The sequence below is a fragment of the Heteronotia binoei genome, chromosome 21, assembly GCF_032191835.1.
Source record: "Heteronotia binoei isolate CCM8104 ecotype False Entrance Well chromosome 21, APGP_CSIRO_Hbin_v1, whole genome shotgun sequence".
NCBI lineage: Eukaryota > Metazoa > Chordata > Lepidosauria > Squamata > Gekkonidae > Heteronotia > Heteronotia binoei.
The window spans coordinates 185,924,854-185,941,949 of record NC_083243.1 but is presented as its reverse complement, the minus strand read 5'-3'; the positions used below and the strand labels follow the sequence as shown (position 1 = coordinate 185,941,949).

General features: G+C 45.0%; 1 protein-coding gene across 1 annotated transcript in view; it reads right to left on the bottom strand.

The window, feature by feature from the left end:
- Positions 1-4,673: 4,673 nt before the first annotated feature.
- Positions 4,674-17,096, bottom strand: part of MRAS (muscle RAS oncogene homolog) — a 43,807-nt gene continuing 31,384 nt past the window's right edge. Inside the window, exons 4-5 of the mRNA XM_060261593.1 lie at positions 16,076-16,155; positions 4,674-5,515 (exon numbers count right to left, since the gene is read on the bottom strand). Coding sequence (XP_060117576.1) covers positions 5,416-5,515; positions 16,076-16,155 — 180 coding nt within the window. The 3' untranslated portion in view covers positions 4,674-5,415. The remainder of the gene's footprint in view (positions 5,516-16,075; positions 16,156-17,096) is intronic.

The following is a 17,096-nucleotide window of genomic DNA, read 5'->3' as shown; positions in this document are numbered from 1 at the left end:
TTTGCAACCAGTGAACGGTCCATGAACCAAACTGGTGAGTGTTCAAGCAGTACATCCTTATTTCTTGCTGCATAGTTTAGGTATCGTTAGGACTTGGTCTCTGCGAGGTGGGTGAAGAGCAAAAAGGAGAAAAAGCCAGACTTCACTTGGAAGAGAGAGATGGCAGTAGGCTTCCCAATCCCCAGGTCCCAGAGGGGGATCCCCCCGGTTTTACAGGCTTCCCCCCTCCCCCCAGCCAGCTGGCCGGCGGGGGAAGCCCCGCCCCCACAGCTATCATGCACCTGCATGAATGATTCCCATAGGGAATGATGGGGAATTGATCCGCGGGTATCGGGGGCTCTGGGGGGGCTGTTTTTTGAGATAGAGGCACCAAATTTTCAGTATAGCATCTAGTGCCTCTCCCCAAAATACCCCCAAGTTTCAAAAAGATTGGACCAAGGGGTCCAATTCTATGAGCCCCCAAAGAAGGTGCCCCTATCCTTTATTATTTCCTATGGAAGAAAGGCATTTAAAAAGGCGTGCTGTCCCTTTAAATGTGATGGCCAGAACTCCCTTGGAGTTCAATTATGCTTGTCACACCCTTGTTCCTGGCTCCACCCCCAAAGTCCCCAGATATTTCTTGAATTGGACTTGGCAACCCTAGATGGCAGAGAATAGCAAAGGGCTGTCAACAATACTCTTTGGGAATCTATATATAATGTTTACGTAGGAGAAATTCCTTGTGGGTGCATTTAGTTTAATGTAATCCCATGCCTGCTCACAGTAAAACTCAAGCAGGAATTATATCAAAAAAGTACATCAGCGGTAGTTTAACTTTTAAGATGTAACTGAAATGAAGTTTTTAATTATCCAATTTAAAATGTCTGTATGTCCTTACACTTAATCAGTATCAGGCTTAATTAAGAATGGGATATGGGCTAAAAAGGAACTTAATTCCCTTTGCTTTAAATTGTTTGTCTGAGGTCTCGAAAGAAATACATGCACGTGTTCTCTCTTCTATTTTGACTTCCGGCTCTTAATAACTAAACTAAGCAGTCGACAAACGATCTTTTCACACTATCTTAAAACGGCAGTCCTAAGCTCTGCTCTGGTGGAAGCTGGGTTTTCAGGTAGCCGGCTTGAGGTTGACTCAGCCTTCCATCCTCCCGAGGTTGGTAAAATGATTCCCCAGCTTGCTGGGGGGAAAGTGTAGATGACTGGGGAAGGCAAGGGCAAACCACCCCATAAAAAGTCTGCTGTGAAAACGTTGTGAAAGCAACGTCACCCCAGAGTCGGAAACGACCGATGCTTGCACAGGGGACCTTTCCTTTTCCTTGAAGATATTGAAATTCAGATGCCAAAACTGCTTTGCAACCACCGCATGGTGTCCTTTATTTATGGCCAGTACTGCTTTGTGGTGGTCTGTGCAGCTTTTATGGGCCCCAAAGTCCTATTCAGCACAACGCAAGAGCACTTATGGATAGCTGTATCCCACTCATGCTGTTCCTAGCAGAGTATTGGATTACGGATTATTGGAAAAGGAGCAGTCAAACTAAGTCCAGTCATACAACAAATAACAGCATAGAGATTCCTAAAAGCTGGAAAACTTTATATATTTTTTCCTTCATATACAGCGTGGATATACCACATATTTACTGTGCCCTGGACTTTGCATGCATGGACTGTTCAGAGTCTGGCCTCTATCCATTTCACACAAAGCATAGGTCCAGGCATTATGTTAAAGGTAAAGGTAGTCTCCTGTGCAAGCACGAGTTGTTTCCAGCTCTGGGGTAATGTCGCATCACAATGTTTTCACAGTAGACTTTTTATGGGGTGGTTTGCCCTTGCCTTCCCCAGTCATCTGCACTTTCCCCCCAGCAAGCTGGGGAATCATTTTACGACCTCGGAAGGATGGAAGGCTGTGTCCACCTTGAGCCAGCTACCTGAACCCAGCTTCCACCAGGATCAATCTCAGGTTGTGAGCAGAGCTTGTACTGCGGTACTGCAGCTTACCACTCTGCACCATGGGGCTCCTAAGCATCGTGTTACAGGGAGACATATCCGCGTACTGTCCCGTGCAATATATAGATTTCACAAAAGCAAACGATATTGTGTTAGTGTTCTCCCAAACCCTTTGAACAGCAGCTAATGAAGTGGAATGTGAGGAGGGAAAACTGACCTGGTAATGTCTTATATAGCATATTCTTTCTGCTACTGTTACCAGAGAGACACAATTCTTTGGTGCCCACTTTTCTTCACATAGTTTTGGCCACTCTCTGTAGAATCCAAAATGGATCATCAGAAGATATGCTCCAAATTCTGGCTTATTATGGAACTGGGTGACAACTGGGCTGTTCCAATATTATACATGCATTTCAAAAGTGTATCGAAGACGGTCCATTTCATTTCTCTCTGGCATACTCAGCTGTGTTTCCAGGTATTGATTTCAGGGATCCAATAAACTGGTAGCAACTTTCTAGAATCTTGGATAAAGTGCAAACACAAACTTTGCTCAGGCTGTATCTCTCAACAGTTGCTGATGCATCTCTTTCAACTGCATTCTCTAACTACTGCCACTTAACTTGTAAATCCTTCCCTTTGCTTCCTTGGTCACCCTTCTCTTTGCTAATGTTCAGTATTTCTTGTTCGTCTAAATCTACTGACTCAATATGGTTTGCATTTCTTAAATGAACCCAGGAGTGATCAAATATAAAGAAGGGGAGGCCCTTCCCCTTTGTCTGACCTCCCATAGCACCCGAAAATTGTAGGCTGAAATAATTAAGCATAAACCTTAGAATCAGCAGTTATGGGAATTCAGTTCAAGAACTAGGTCATGGAGTCAAAGTGACCCAAGAAAGGAAGTTCAAAGAGAAAGGGAGGACCATTACAAGCGTCCAATTCACACCATTGTGTTTTGTTCTCTCTCTCTCTCAATGGCCTGAATTGGGGCTGTAGCATCAGCCCTCATTTTGAATTTCCTGCCTTTTTTGTCACTCTGCACTCACACTTTTTTTTTTGTTTGCAAAACTTAGCTCTTATTCTGAAGTGTACAAAAAGGAGTATGCTACATTCAGAAGAGCATGCCAGACTTTTTGGGTAGTTCCCACAGCTCAGGAATCGGGGTTGCTGAGAGTATGCTATCGAGGCACAAATAGTGCACCAAGTATCTGCACTCTGCATTAAATTTCTTGTCCTAATTGCTGAAGGCCAAAGAGGCTGCTGCAGTATATTAATTACCTTTTTGTCTGAACAAGCAGTTATTTTAACTGAGCAGCGAGAGAAACAAACCTGAAACGTGAAATGGCTTGCCATATGTGCAGTGCTGACCATCTTCCTAGCTGGGATCCAGCCAGCCTTGAGGTCAAACCACATATCAAGCTGGAGTTTTTATGATGGGAACAGCAGCGTGTAGCTTGCCCCTCACCCAGGGAAGGCAATGTGGACTGAAGTTGTATTGGCGGGGAAGGAGGCGTTAACTCTCTCCTCTATGCTGTTTTGCAAATCAGAAATGCTCCTGCCGCACAGGCTGCTTTAAACTCCTTTACGGAAAAAAAGACAGGCTGAGTGGAGTTCCTTATCTCTCCCTCCGCCCCCCATCAGGGCTTAAAGCAGCTGGGGGGGGGGATTTCTGCTGAAGAAACAACACAGGGAGGAGGTCACCCATGCCTTCCCTGGTGCCATGGCCCCATCTCTATCAAGGCTCCCTGCAGATGCTTTTTGAGCAGAACTGCCTGTCTGGCGTTCCAGTTATGGAACTTCAGCATTACATTCAGTTTTGCACATGAAATCAGCTTCCAGTCACAGAGGCCACCTCAAATACCATGGCTTCTATATCCACATCCACCCAGAAAGCTGTTAGTTTATGCAACGGCTCGCCACATGGAATTTTCCCCATACCACTTCAGACCACCACATAAGCCTAGGGTTGCCAAGTTCAATTCAAGAAATATCTGGGGACTTCGGGGGTGGAGCCAGGAACAAGCATAATTGAACGCCAAAGGAAGCTCTGGCCATCACATTTAAAGGGACCACACACCTTTTAAACGCCTTCCCTCCACTGGAAATAATAAAGGATAGGGACACCTTCTTTTAGGACTCATAGAATTGGATCCCCGGTCCAATCCTTTTGAAACTTGGAGGGTGTTTTGGGGAGAGGCACTGGATGCTATGCGGCAATTTGGTGCCTCTACCTCAAAAAACACCCTCCCAGAGCGCCAGATACCCGTGGATGAATTCTCCATTATACCCTATAAGAATCAATCCCCATAGGAAATAATGGAATGCCCAGCAGACATTTCCTCCACCCCCACCCCCACTTTCTGATGATCTTGAAGTGGGAGGGAAGGGCCTCCAAACCAGGGGATCCCCTGCCCCCCCACCTGGGGATTGGCAACACTAATATATCCCCAAATATATTCTCTGCATTTTTCCAAAGAAATTCTCTGTAATACAAGAGTCGATTGAAAGAAATTAGAGAGAAGCCCTCCCGAGATTGGTAGAGTACTACTGGAAGGAAAAAAGTATATGGAAAAGCGACAAGAGCATTATGAAATTCCAACACTGCATGGTTACTTAGCTTTGGGATACAAAGGAAAGGAAATCCATCGTCTCAGAATACTTCATATTTTGAAGCCAGGCATCCGCTGTGTTCAATAGATAGTTGTTTTAAAAAAAATTAAAATAAAAAAGGATTCTTTTTTTTCAAAACTGCAAATTACTTTTAATTTAAACATTTTCAAGATTAACAAAAGAGCTGTCTCTCCCCCCCCCCCGCCGCCCTTGACATGCTCCCAAAAGCACACCCCTCACTGGGATTAACAACAAGGATAACAACAGCAACAATAACAACAACTGACAAACCAAACCCATTCCTCCATTGTCTTTGTGAGAGTTTGCAGACCGAGAGCTGGCTACACCCCAGTTTCTGACACAAAGTCTGGAGCCCCCAGAGCAGCTGGAATGAATTTTCTTTCTTCAAATCTATCCACTTTCCTATGAAGTTGCAGTTTGGCACTGGTGTGTAGAGCTGGGAGCGTTCAGTGCAAGAGAAAACAAATTTCTTTCTTGCTGGGCAAAAGAACTGCTGACCCTGACACATAATGTGATTGTACAAAATGGAGTCATTCGTGACTGGTTAGAAGTTGGCCTCCACCAGAACATTTCCCCCCCCTTTATAAAATAAAGATTGTGGTGAAAGTCGACATTCATACAGCTCTGGTCTCTGCTTGTCGCTTTCTTTTGGGGTGCCTTTAAAAACCATCCTGCACCGCTTGCCAAGTAGTCATTTGGTCGAACTTCTAAAACGCCTCAGGCTTCTGTTCCCCGTTGAGTTATTTCATGAGATAATTACCGTTCTTCAAACATTAACACTGCAGTTAAGTGATACGGTGCTTCAGAGTTAGGCTTAAGTTGGGACAGAAAAAAACCATGGAACAGTCACAAAATTACACACTGCAGTTTGTGGGAAGTAGTGGCTCGGTCTCCTCGCCACTTTGTTTTTTTCTTCTTCTTCTGGTTTTTCTCTGGAACTTGTTGCCTGTTTAGAAACATAAAGGAAACTTCAGTGCTGCTCTTAGGGCAAGGGAAGACTGTTTGAACGCCATACATTCAGAACACTGTGGAGAGGAAGGGGATTTGTAACAGATAGCCAGTGAAGAAAGGATTCAAACATCCTTCCTTCCTACCCCAAATCCATTTTTCTCTCTCAGAAGTCTCAGGGTCTAACAAACCACTGCTCAGAATTATTTGTAACAAATCCCCAGTTAGTTATTTCTGTGAAATGATTAGTTAGACCCTGAGCTACGGTTGCCAGCCCCCGGGTGGGAGCAGGGGATACCCCAATTTCACGGGCTCCTGGAAAAAATTTCCCTACCCTTGTGTTTGTGACTTACCACTTAATAAATAAATATAATATTTTTGGACACAATTTCTATATTTTTTTGTATCGGTTTGTCAAGGATTAACTCTCTCACAGGAGTCAGTGGTACACGGTGCCTACACTTGTTCTTCAGTTCCACACCCCATGTGACCGTTTTCTGGTTACCTAGCCCTCAGGTGGGAGCAGGGGATCCCCCAATTTCATGGACTCCTGCCAGCCAGCCACTCCCCCAACAGGCACAACGTCCCCAACGTGATGACATCATGCAGAAATGACCCCATCATGCCAAGAACATCACATGCAGTGATGTTGTTTCTCCCCTCCCACTCTCAGAAAGCCCTCTCCCACCCATCCCTGCTGGCAAGAGCCTAGGACCTGGCAACTTTACCCTGAGCCCTCTGCTCTAGCTATTAACAGAGCCTTGGGGTGAAATGGGCCTCCAGAAAGAAGACTGGCTATGCCTTGCAGGAAGAGCCAGCTGAACTATCATGTTAAGTACTCTGGTGAGCAGAACTTAAACGGGGGGGGGGCCCTCACTGTGGTTTAATTAACTCAGGGTGAAAAGTATACCTAAGTTAGGGTTGCCAAGTCCAATTCAAGAAATATCTGGGGACTTTGGGAGTGGAGCCAGGAGACTTTGGGGGTGGAGCCAGGAGACATTAGGGGTGGAGCCAAGATCAAGTCTGTGACAAGCATAATTGAACTCCAAAGGGAGTTCTGGCCATCGCATTTAAAGGGACGGCACACCTTTTCAATTCCTTCCTTCCCTAGGAAATAATGAAGCATAGGAGCACCTTCTTTTGGGGCTCATAGAATTGGATTCCCTGGTCCAATCTTTTTGAAACTTAGGGGGGAATTTTGGGGAGAGGCACTAGATGCTATACTGAAAATGTGGTGCCTCTACCCCAAAAACAGCGCCCCCAGAGCCCCAGATACCCGCGGATCAATTCTCCATGATTTTCTATGGGAATAAATCTCCATAGGGAATAACAGAGTTCCCAGCAGACACTTCCCTCCCCTCCCCTCGCTTTCTGACGACCCTGAAGCGGGGGGAGGGCCTCCAAACCGGGGGATCCCCTGCCCCCACCTGGGGATTGGCAACCCTAACCTAAGTTGTGGGCTTCCTGCACTTAGCCTCTTGAAAAAATTTCATGGCACCTGCTTAAACTTTTCCTATTCAAAATGGCTTCCTTGGCTGCTTTTTTTTTCTCTCCCCAAGGCAGGAAGGTGTAGGTACCCATTTTTTTTTCTCCTGAAAGGAAAAAAAGGATCTGGGAAGTGACTTTTGAGTTTAAAAAACCAGAAAGGATAGGGAACTGCTCCCCACCCCCGCAGTGTTGCTCCATTTCATTCTGGGCGGCTGCCGCTGCTTGAAAACAGTTGGAGGAGGGCAGCGGGTCCAGTCCCGACTGATATCTCATATTATTTCAGAAACTGTTTTCACCAGAAGCGACAGTAGAATGGAATACGTGGGAAGGATAACAAAGCTTTTCTTCTGTTCTCCGTAATTTCAAAGCCGCTCAGGGTTTTTGGTTCTGCATGCATACCGGATTTTGAAAGCTCAGTAAAATAAAAAGGACCGCTTTATTCTGATTCATCTAGAGCAGAGGTGCTGGACTCATTTGCTCCAAGGGATGAATCTAACCTAAATGTCACTTTGTCAAGCTGGGCCATGCGTACCATAAAACGCAATATGAGGTGCCAGAGATAGAAACTTGATCAAGGTGATTTCAGATGCCAAATGGCAACAGCAGGCTTGATTGGATTAGGCATGATATGCCGAGGGATAGCAAGCATGGAGTTGACCGCATTGGTAATGAGACAGAAAACTAGGGTTGCCAAGTCCAATTAAAAAAAATATCTGGGGACTTTGGGGGTGGAGCCAGGAGACTTTCGGGGTGGAGCCAGGAGACATTAGGGGTGGAGCCAAAATCAAGGCTGTGACAAGCATCATTGAACTCCAAAGGGAGTTCCGGCCATCACATTTAAAGGGACGCACACCTTTTCAATGCCTTCCTTCCATAGGAAATTATGAAGGATAGGGGCACCTTCTTTTGGGGCTCATAGAATTGGATCCCCTGGTCCAATCTTTTTGAAACTTGGGGGGGTATTTTGGGGAGAGGCACTAGATGCTATACTGTAAATCTGGTGCCTCTACCTCAACAAACAGCCTCCCCCAGATCCCTAGATACCCGTGGATCAATTCTCCATGATTTTCTATGGGAATAAATCTTCCTAGGGAATAATAGAGTTCCCAGAAGACATTTCCCTCCCCTCCCCCCCGCTTTCTGACAACCCTGAAGCGGGGGGAGGGCCTCCAAACCGGGGGATCCCCTGCCCTCTCCTGGGGATTGGCAACCCTACAGAAAACCAAGGTCTCAATTTGGTCCAGGAGGATTCAGTCCAAGAGTGTGCAAAGAATAAATGGATATAACTCTGACATTAAAAACCACAACATTCAAAAACCAATGGGGGAACATTTAACCTTCCAGGACATTGCTGATCTAAGAGTAGCAGTTCTCTTACAAAGGAATTTTACAGTGATATTAGAAAGAAAGACTGCTGAATTGCGACTAATAATGAAGTTCAATACGTCCTCCAGGACTGAACTGAGATTAGGGTTTCCTGTCTCATCACCAACACCTGCTATTGTCATGTGGCATCTGAAATCACTCCACTTTACAAGATATAAGGACCAATGGACTCACATCTGAAGACTCATGAAATAAATAATAATAAAGCTTGCAAACTGTACTGTTAGGTTTAAACTGGAGAAGGGGATCTCTCTAAGTGAAATACTGTGTTGATTTCAGACTGGGCAAAATCCACTCAGTTGAAAAAGCAAAGGGGGAGTGAAGAAAGGCAGCCAGTAAGGTGGAAGGAGAAAAAGAGAGATGTGTTGAACCAGAATATATGGAAACACAAATTTATTTTTAAACACTTAGCCATCTATGTCCATTATCAAACAATGGAATCCAATGGAATTGAATTTTTAAACAATTGAAGCCAATCCAAGTGTTCTATTTCCTAGTCAGGCTCTTTTTGAAAGAAAATGAAATCCCAAACAGGAAAAGAGAAATCTAATCAAAAAACCCCTCTCTTTTCGGAATGAACCAAAATAATTTCCTTTTAATTCTCCTTATCCTAATGTGCCCCTTCCTTTTAACACACATGCACCTGAGCATGTGTGTGTGAGAGAGGCAGAGACAGAGAGATATCTAGTCTCAAAGAAAACAGAAGAGCATGGTGATCTCACTGCAAATTGAGCATGTCAGAAGTCACCTAGTCACCCTCCCTCCCTCAGAAGGAGAAGTGTGTGGAAGCTTATACCTGGAAGAAAATGTTACTGGTCTTAAAGGTACTATAGGACTCAGGCTTTACTCTCTCATGCTATTTGCCTCTCCCTACTGTTCTCCCAAAGGAGGAGCCCTCAGTCAGTGGAGGGAAGGGAGGGTTGGCTTGGAAGGAAGCAGCAAGCAGCAGAGGGAGTTGGGCAAAAGCAAGCTGCAATACAGCAGCAGCCCTGGAGACGGAAGGAGGAGGAAGCCAACTGCTCACAGGCTGGATGCGAGCCCTGCAGGGCTGGATCCGACCCATGGGCCGTATGTTTTACACCCCTGGTCTAAAGGTTATCGTCCGGTACCAGCTAACAACATAGTCTCTAATGGAAGCTTTTCCACAGTCCTGTTCACAGATTCATTTAGCTGGAGTTAATTTGGAACGTCACACATTCAAAGCATGTACCCTGCCCTTGATCTAAAGACTATCCCTATTCCAGGCTCGGTGTCTGCTGTTCAGGCTGGCCCTTTGCCACTTCCCCCGAGAGACTTGGCCCAAATCAGTGAATATAGGAAAAGAAAAGGGCCCGATGTTCTGTCCATGCAGTGTGTAAGTATTCACTGTGTAAAATTTTGTCAAAAGGGCAAAGCAAAATGATATTGTTGTATGGTTGTCATGCAGTTCGTTTTTCCTGGACAGTGAGAAACGGCATTTATCAATCTTTCATTTTCTCTTTCATGCCTGCAATAGCTCCCTGCTCTTCTTTCCTTGCCTGTCGGCAAAAACAAAACAAAAAAAGAGTCCAACAACTAAAGTAGCTTGTCTACTGGAGAAGTTAAAGTCTGCGTTACCTGTTTTGTTGGACCAGTGGGGGCAAACATGGAAAGCTGCTAATGTAGCTAGGCTTCCTAGAGAACACAGTTTTAAGACAAAAGGTGCTGTCTTTCCTGGCTGAACAGTTAGTACAGAATAAAGAGAACTAATGAATAAGTATGTAGAGCCAAAGTCACTTCTGCCAGATGTCCTCTTGTACCAGAAGTGTTGTTGAGCAAAGTTGCAGTCCGGCAGCACCTTTAAGACCAACAAAGTTGTCTCAACAGAGGGTGAATCAGCGAAATTGCAGGTGGACGGGTAAAGGGGTTGAACAGTTCGAAATTGAGTTAATGCTTTGACACTGATCTGACCTGAGATCGCCCCTGAACATGCAAGAAAAACTCTGGGGCAAACAGCATTGTGATAACCTGGCTGGGACAACAGTGGGGTGGCCCCAATTGAATGTAGAAACAAAAACAACCCAAGATAAAACCAGGGGTGAACCCGAGTTCAGTGCAGAATGTCCATCTGGAGACAGGGTTGACCCAGGATTATTAAAGGTCTAGTGGGAAACCACCCCTCTGCTCCATAGAGCTGTAGAACTGAGGCAGGTTGCGCTTCTTATCGTTTCTCCAACTAGAGGGAGTGTGGGCTCAGTTGATCACAACTTTACCAGATAACTGACTGTGATACTCCGCTGAAGTAGACATTCAGATAAGCAAAGCAGCAATTGCTAGGAAGGCAGCACCGTGTATTTCATTTTTTTTTACTATTCCCAGTGCTTCTTGGGAAAATGCACGCAATCATGCCCAATGTTTCTCTATTTCTATATTCTGTAAACAGAGCAGGAGACTTCTCCGCTTACCCAACTCAGTGGAAGCAGAACAGTCTATACACACTGGAAAGACAATGAGCTGGATCCTGCCAGTTTTTTCCACTTAGTTTCCCCCTCCCTGTTTCAGCTCTCATGGCTTTTGCCCATGCAGGTCCTACGCAATACTCTTTCTAAGCGATGGAGTCTTGGGAGCAAAAATTCTCCTTTGTGAGCTACTGGCATTAAAGCTGTGAGCTTCTGCATAAATTAGCGCACTCTGGGGCCATTCCCCCCTCAGCTGACAAAAATGTGTGAGCTGGAGACTAAAAAAAACTGTGAGCTAGCTCACACTAACTCAGCTTAGAGGGTACACTGGTCCTATGATCCTCAACATTATTCTTTTGGTAGTAAAAGGGGGACTCCTCCCTCCCTTCTCATTAGTGAAAAAGTTAGTTGGGGTCCAACCCAGTGCCGTGTACTGCTTCTAATTACTTTGCTACTTCTTGGCACTGCCAGTGTAAAAGAAGACCTGGGTAAACGGGACTTTTTTGCATTTTTTTTTTTAAAAATGTCACTATAATATCGTTATATTGATATTCCATTGTAATCACAGGTGCAGCGGACTCTGAATTCTCAGCTTTCACTTTGAAAAGACAAGTCTCTCGCTCCTTTCCTTGTGGAGATATGCTGTGATAGGGTCTTGCGAAGGGGAGCTGGGTGTGGGACTTGAGTGAATGATGCATGTAACATGATGGACACTGGCCAGAGTTTCATCCTCCTTCAAAGATAAGACTCAGAGGCGCTGGCTGAAAATCCAAACTTAAATGTCCATCTAACTCAATGCAGCCTGCTATGAGGATGTCCATTCCCCATTGTGTTTCTGCATTCTGCCTGCCATAGGGTTCAAAGGTCCCCTCATTGGTCCGGTGGGGAGATGGAGGGGCATTCCAAGGGCGGGCAGGGACATCATGCAACATCCCCAATGCATCACACCAGGGATGTCGCGAGGGGGGACACTCAAGTTTTCTGGCTTAAACCATAAAGTTTGCCAAAAAAACCCCGTGTGACACTCTTGACGTGATGATGTGGTATTATTGTGTTGGGGACATGGTTACATCCCTGTTTAGGGGATGGGCTTGCCTCACCAGCCAGCTGGTTTGCAATAGGGAGAAGTCCCCAAAATCGGGGGATCCTCCGCTAAGGGCTTGAAAAACTGGGCAGCCCTCAACAGAGAGAGGGCCAGCCTAGCCAGCCACCTGGGCAGTTAACACCATTCCCTGCTGCCAGTGCCAGGTGTCTCTTTCTCCTCTCTTTCTGTTGAGGGCTGCCCAGTTTTTCAAAACTGCTTTCTGAAGATCCTGGCCTAAGGACCAACAACATCCACCTTGTTTGGGGCTCACCTCCCTGCCCTTTGTCCCCAATCCTGCCTCATTCCTAAGAGTAGCCCATCCCTGTGCACCAACCACTCATGCCCAGCTGGCCAAGACTTCTGGACAAACTTGACCCACTAGTCTCTTTTCAGTCTCCACCCTCTTTGTCCCTCCTGCCCCCTTGCCAGTAAGTCTACTTTCTGAGATGTCCATGGCCCTTCTGGGGGCCCTGTACCATCCCAGTGCCACACAGACACTTACATCTCAGTCACAGAAGGAGCTAGAGATTTACTTTTGGTAAAGAGAAGCTGAACATTCAGAGAACCCGCAACAGTGATTGTTACAATGGAACTGGTATGATATTCCAGTGCCAATTGTTTAAAAATAAAATCTCTCATCTGGAGGGGTAGGAAATTGCTGTCACAGGGACAGGGAAAATGGACGCCATATGGGTTGGAAAATCTGGATCTTCCCACTCACACCGTAGCTATCAGGGTTGCCAGTTCCCCTGTGTTCTCCAGCTGCATTCTCCAGCCATGACGTCACCCAGAAGTGATGTCATCATGCTGGCGACATCGCACACTGCCATTCTAGGCTTTTCCGGAGAAAGGCTATGGTTTTCCCGACACTCTAGCCATTTGGGAGGGGAAAACTCTACGGTACCTATTGCACCATAGAGTTTTCGCACCCAAATGGCTAGAGCATCTGGGAAAACCGTAAGAGTTTTCCTGAAATGCCTAGAGTGGCCGCCGTGCGATGTTGCGGCATGATGACGCCACTTCCAGGTGACGTCATCGTGCCGGCAACACAGGGGGAGGTTCCCCCCGCTGGCCCAATGTGTCTGTTTGCTGTGCTTAAACGCCTATCTTTGCTGCAGCCCCGGGGCAGATAGTGGGAAACTGGAAGGATGCCGCGCCGAGAAGACGAACGTGAGTGGCGTAGGGTGAGTGCAAAATCGGCCATTGTCTCTGTGAAGAAGTGTAAATAAATGCTTTCATAAATAACTTTGCTGTGACTAAGCAAGTCAAGGATCCATTGGCGCTGCCTTTGTTTTTGTCCCTGTGAATGTAGACAAGCATGGCAGTCTTCCTGGCTCTTTAAGAGGGTGTAGGGAGAGACAATGCACTGGCCAGGCAGAGTCTGATACTTTGCTGTTGTGGGTAGACTAGGAACTAAGGACATGGTCATGGAGTGTGCATACAGCAGTGCTGGAAACAAGGCAGGGTGTCTGCATTCACGCCTCAACCAAAACCACAGTTACGATTACCTGTGGTTGATAAAACTAATTTATAGTATGTCCTTTTCATTATTTCAGGACCCTCCTCTTATTGTGTATGTCAGGGGTGGCCAACGGTAGCTCTCCAGATGTTTTCTTTGCCTACAACTCCCATCAGCCCCAGCCATTGGCTATGCTGGCTGGGGCTGATGGGAGTTGTAGGCAAAAAACATCCGAAGAGCTACCATTGGCCACCCCTGGCGTATGCGTTGTAATTTAAAGTTCAAAAATAAAAAAAAAATGTTTTAAAAATAAACCAAATTCAAACCATTGTTTCAGATACTGGATTGCAGTATCCTACCTGACCACGGTTAGTGGGGCAGCCTGTGTTTGGACAATCCACTAGCTACAATTGGTTTAATTAAAACCATGGCTTCATGTGATATCTGAAACCAAGCCGAAATCTTGCATCGAATTTGCTCAAGATAGTAATAGCTGTCTATTCGGTAGACAGAAAAGGTTACCAAGGCAAGAGTTTGAGGCACTTCTTAAAAACCCTTCAGTCAGGTCCCCCACTGCCTTCCCTGTCTCCTCTTCCAGCCAAACACCCACTGGCAGTGTACACATCTAAAGGCAGGTATTAGAGCTTCCAGATCAGATGGATACGTAGCTCTTCTCATTTTACAAATAACCATCGCTCTACATCAGAGGTTTTAAAGCTCTGAATGCCTGGGGTTCCTGAGTATACAGACCATTTCAGATAAGCATTCCTGAAAGTCACTTTCCCATCGCTAACAGCATTTCCTTGTAATCTTCAGCCACAGGGGAACGCTGACTAAGTTCCAGGATGTACTTTCAGTTTCACTGAAGGCAACAGCAAGGCTTAAAGATCTATGAAAACTAAAAGTGCATACTAGAACATGTTCTAGAATTGCCAGCAGTTACACAAGGATTGCACAGAAGACAGAATGGGATGGAAGGGGTTCCCTGAAACTGGAAATTCACCGCTCCCTGGACCATCCCAGGAAACAGCCTTGGATCACCAGATAATCTTTCAGAGTGTCCTGAGCAAAAAGAATCAAAGAATCATAGAGTTGAAAGGGATCTCCAGGGTCATCTCCAACCCCCTGCACCATGCAGGAAATTTACAAATACCTTCCCCATACACATACATTCCCAATGACCATTGCTCCATGCCCAGAAGATGGAAAACCCTTCAGGATCCCTTGCCAAACTGGCCTTGAGAAAAATTGCTGACTGATTCTGAAATTGCTGACTGATTCTGAACACCATTTCCCTGAGCATGTAAGAAAGGGCCATGAGAACTAAGCACTGATGCAACCCTTTCTGCCCCCCCCCCCCCCCCCGTCTCATGATCTGCCTAATTCACAGAATCAGTATTGCTGCCAGATGGCCATCTAGCCTCTGCCTAAAAACCTTCAAGGAAGGAAAGCCCACTAACACCCATGGAAGCCTGTTCCATTGAGGAACAGCTCTGTCAGGAAGTTCTTCCTGATGTTTAGCCAGAAACTCTCCTGATTTAATTTCAACCCGTTGGTTCTGGTCCAACCTTTTAGGGCAACAGAAAACAACTCCACACCATCCTCTATATCACAGCCCTTCAAGAACTTGAAGAGGATTATCATATCATCTCTCAGTCATCTCCTCTCCAGGCTAAACATACCCAGCTCCTCAACCTTTGGTCACAGGACTTGGTCTCCAGACTTCTCACCATCTTCATTGGCCTCATCTGGATGCATTCCGGCTTATGGTGCTCAAAACTGAACACAATACTCTAGATGAGGTTTAAGGCAGAGCAAAGCGATGCCATCACTTCATGTCATCTGGGCACTATACTTCTGTTGATACAGTCCAAAATCACATTTGCCTTTTTAGCTACTGCACTGCACTGTTCAGTGTATAGTCCACTAAGACCCCTAGATCCTTTTTGTACATACTAGCGCTAAGACAAATTCCCCCCATCTTATAACCATGCATTAGATTTTTCCTACCTAAATGCAGAACTTTACATTTTATTTGTTTTAGGCCTGCATCCTGTTTCTTTCTTCTACTGTATTTGCAACCCCTCCCAATTTAGCATCATCTGCAAATTTAATAAGCATTCCCTCTATTCCTTCATCCAAATCATTTATAAAGATGTTGAACCAAATGAGTCCCAGGAGAGATCCCTGAGGCACTCCACTTGTCTCCAACAGGTTGTGGAACCATTCACAAGCAACTCTTTGGGTGCGATCTGTCAACCAGTTACAGATCCACCTAACAGTAGCAGGATCCAAACCACATTTTACCAACTTGTCAACAAGAATAGTATGTGGAACCTTATCAAAAGCATTACTGAAATAAAGATAAACTAGAAGTGTGCTGAAATGAGTTGCTGACATTATAAAGTTTATATTCCATGAAATCACAACCAGAATTCAACTGACCAAGCTCATACGAAGCTGGATTAATGCATTGATCATGTGCAAAGTTTGTGACTTAGAGATCAAACTGACGTGCCTCAGGACTTACTTAAAGATAAGTCTGTATCCCTGGCTTATGCAAAGATACAAATATGTACAGCTAAGTGTATAATGAATACGAAGTCTCCTAACTGTGTTACATTGAAGCTGATGAAACAGGAGCAAGCTCTCACTTTTGGAAGTGCTACACTGATTCATGAATGTCTTTCAAACCACAGCCAACTCCATCACAGAATGACTTACCTAATTACTCTAACAAGATCGTGGAACGCTTTGTCAACATTCAGTGGAGGGTCCTTAGCACTGGTTTCTATGTATGGAATCTGGAAAACAAAGACCAGTAACTTTTACATACATATTGTACGAAAACACTTTTTTGCAGAGATTCAAGTTGAAGGAAATATTTGCATGTGCGGAAGAGATCCCATTACAGAAAAAAAACAATTATAGTTTGAGCTCAGTGAACTAAGGAACAGTATTTCTTCAACAGGCCTGGAGACGGGACAGAAAAGAAACCTCAGATAAATTACAACACTGTTCACGTAAACAAAACTTTTTTTTTAAAATTTAGTTAAAAAAAAAATGCTGCCTCTCCAAAGACCTGCTTGAGTCAGCCTGAAGCTGAAAACTATTAAAACAAGCAATTAAAACAAGACAACGGCAATAAAACCAAGCCAAGACATAAAAGCAAACACTGAGTAGCCTAAAAAGATATTAAAAACAGCCCTTAGACAATAAACAAAATATAAAATGGCTAAAATATGGGATGAGTGGCATTTGATAACTAAGAGTATGGGTATAAGGTTCACTACTATTTCTTGGCGGTGGAAAGTGCCATCAAGTCATAGCTGACTTATGGCAAACTCATAGGGCTTTCAAGGCAAGAGATGTTAAGTGGCTTGCCATTACCTGTCTCCGGGTCACAACCCCGGGTTTTCTTGGTGGCCTCCCGTCCAAATACTAACCCAGACCAACCCTGCTCAGCTTCTAAGATCTTCTAGGATTCTACATGGCAGAAAATGGCAAATAATATTCTAAGAATATATATTTAAAGCCATCTGGGGATATATACGTACAACGGGCCTATCAGTTTTATTTGTCAGGGAATTCATCACAGTTTGATGAAGACCATTAGAGGTCCCTAGAAACTCCTAATATATGCACACACAATTAAAGTTCCCATTGTGTAGGGAGACTGACATTTAACAGCCTCTTTGTAAGGGGTTGTCAGTTTGTACAGATAAGCCCTTACAAAGAGGCCCAG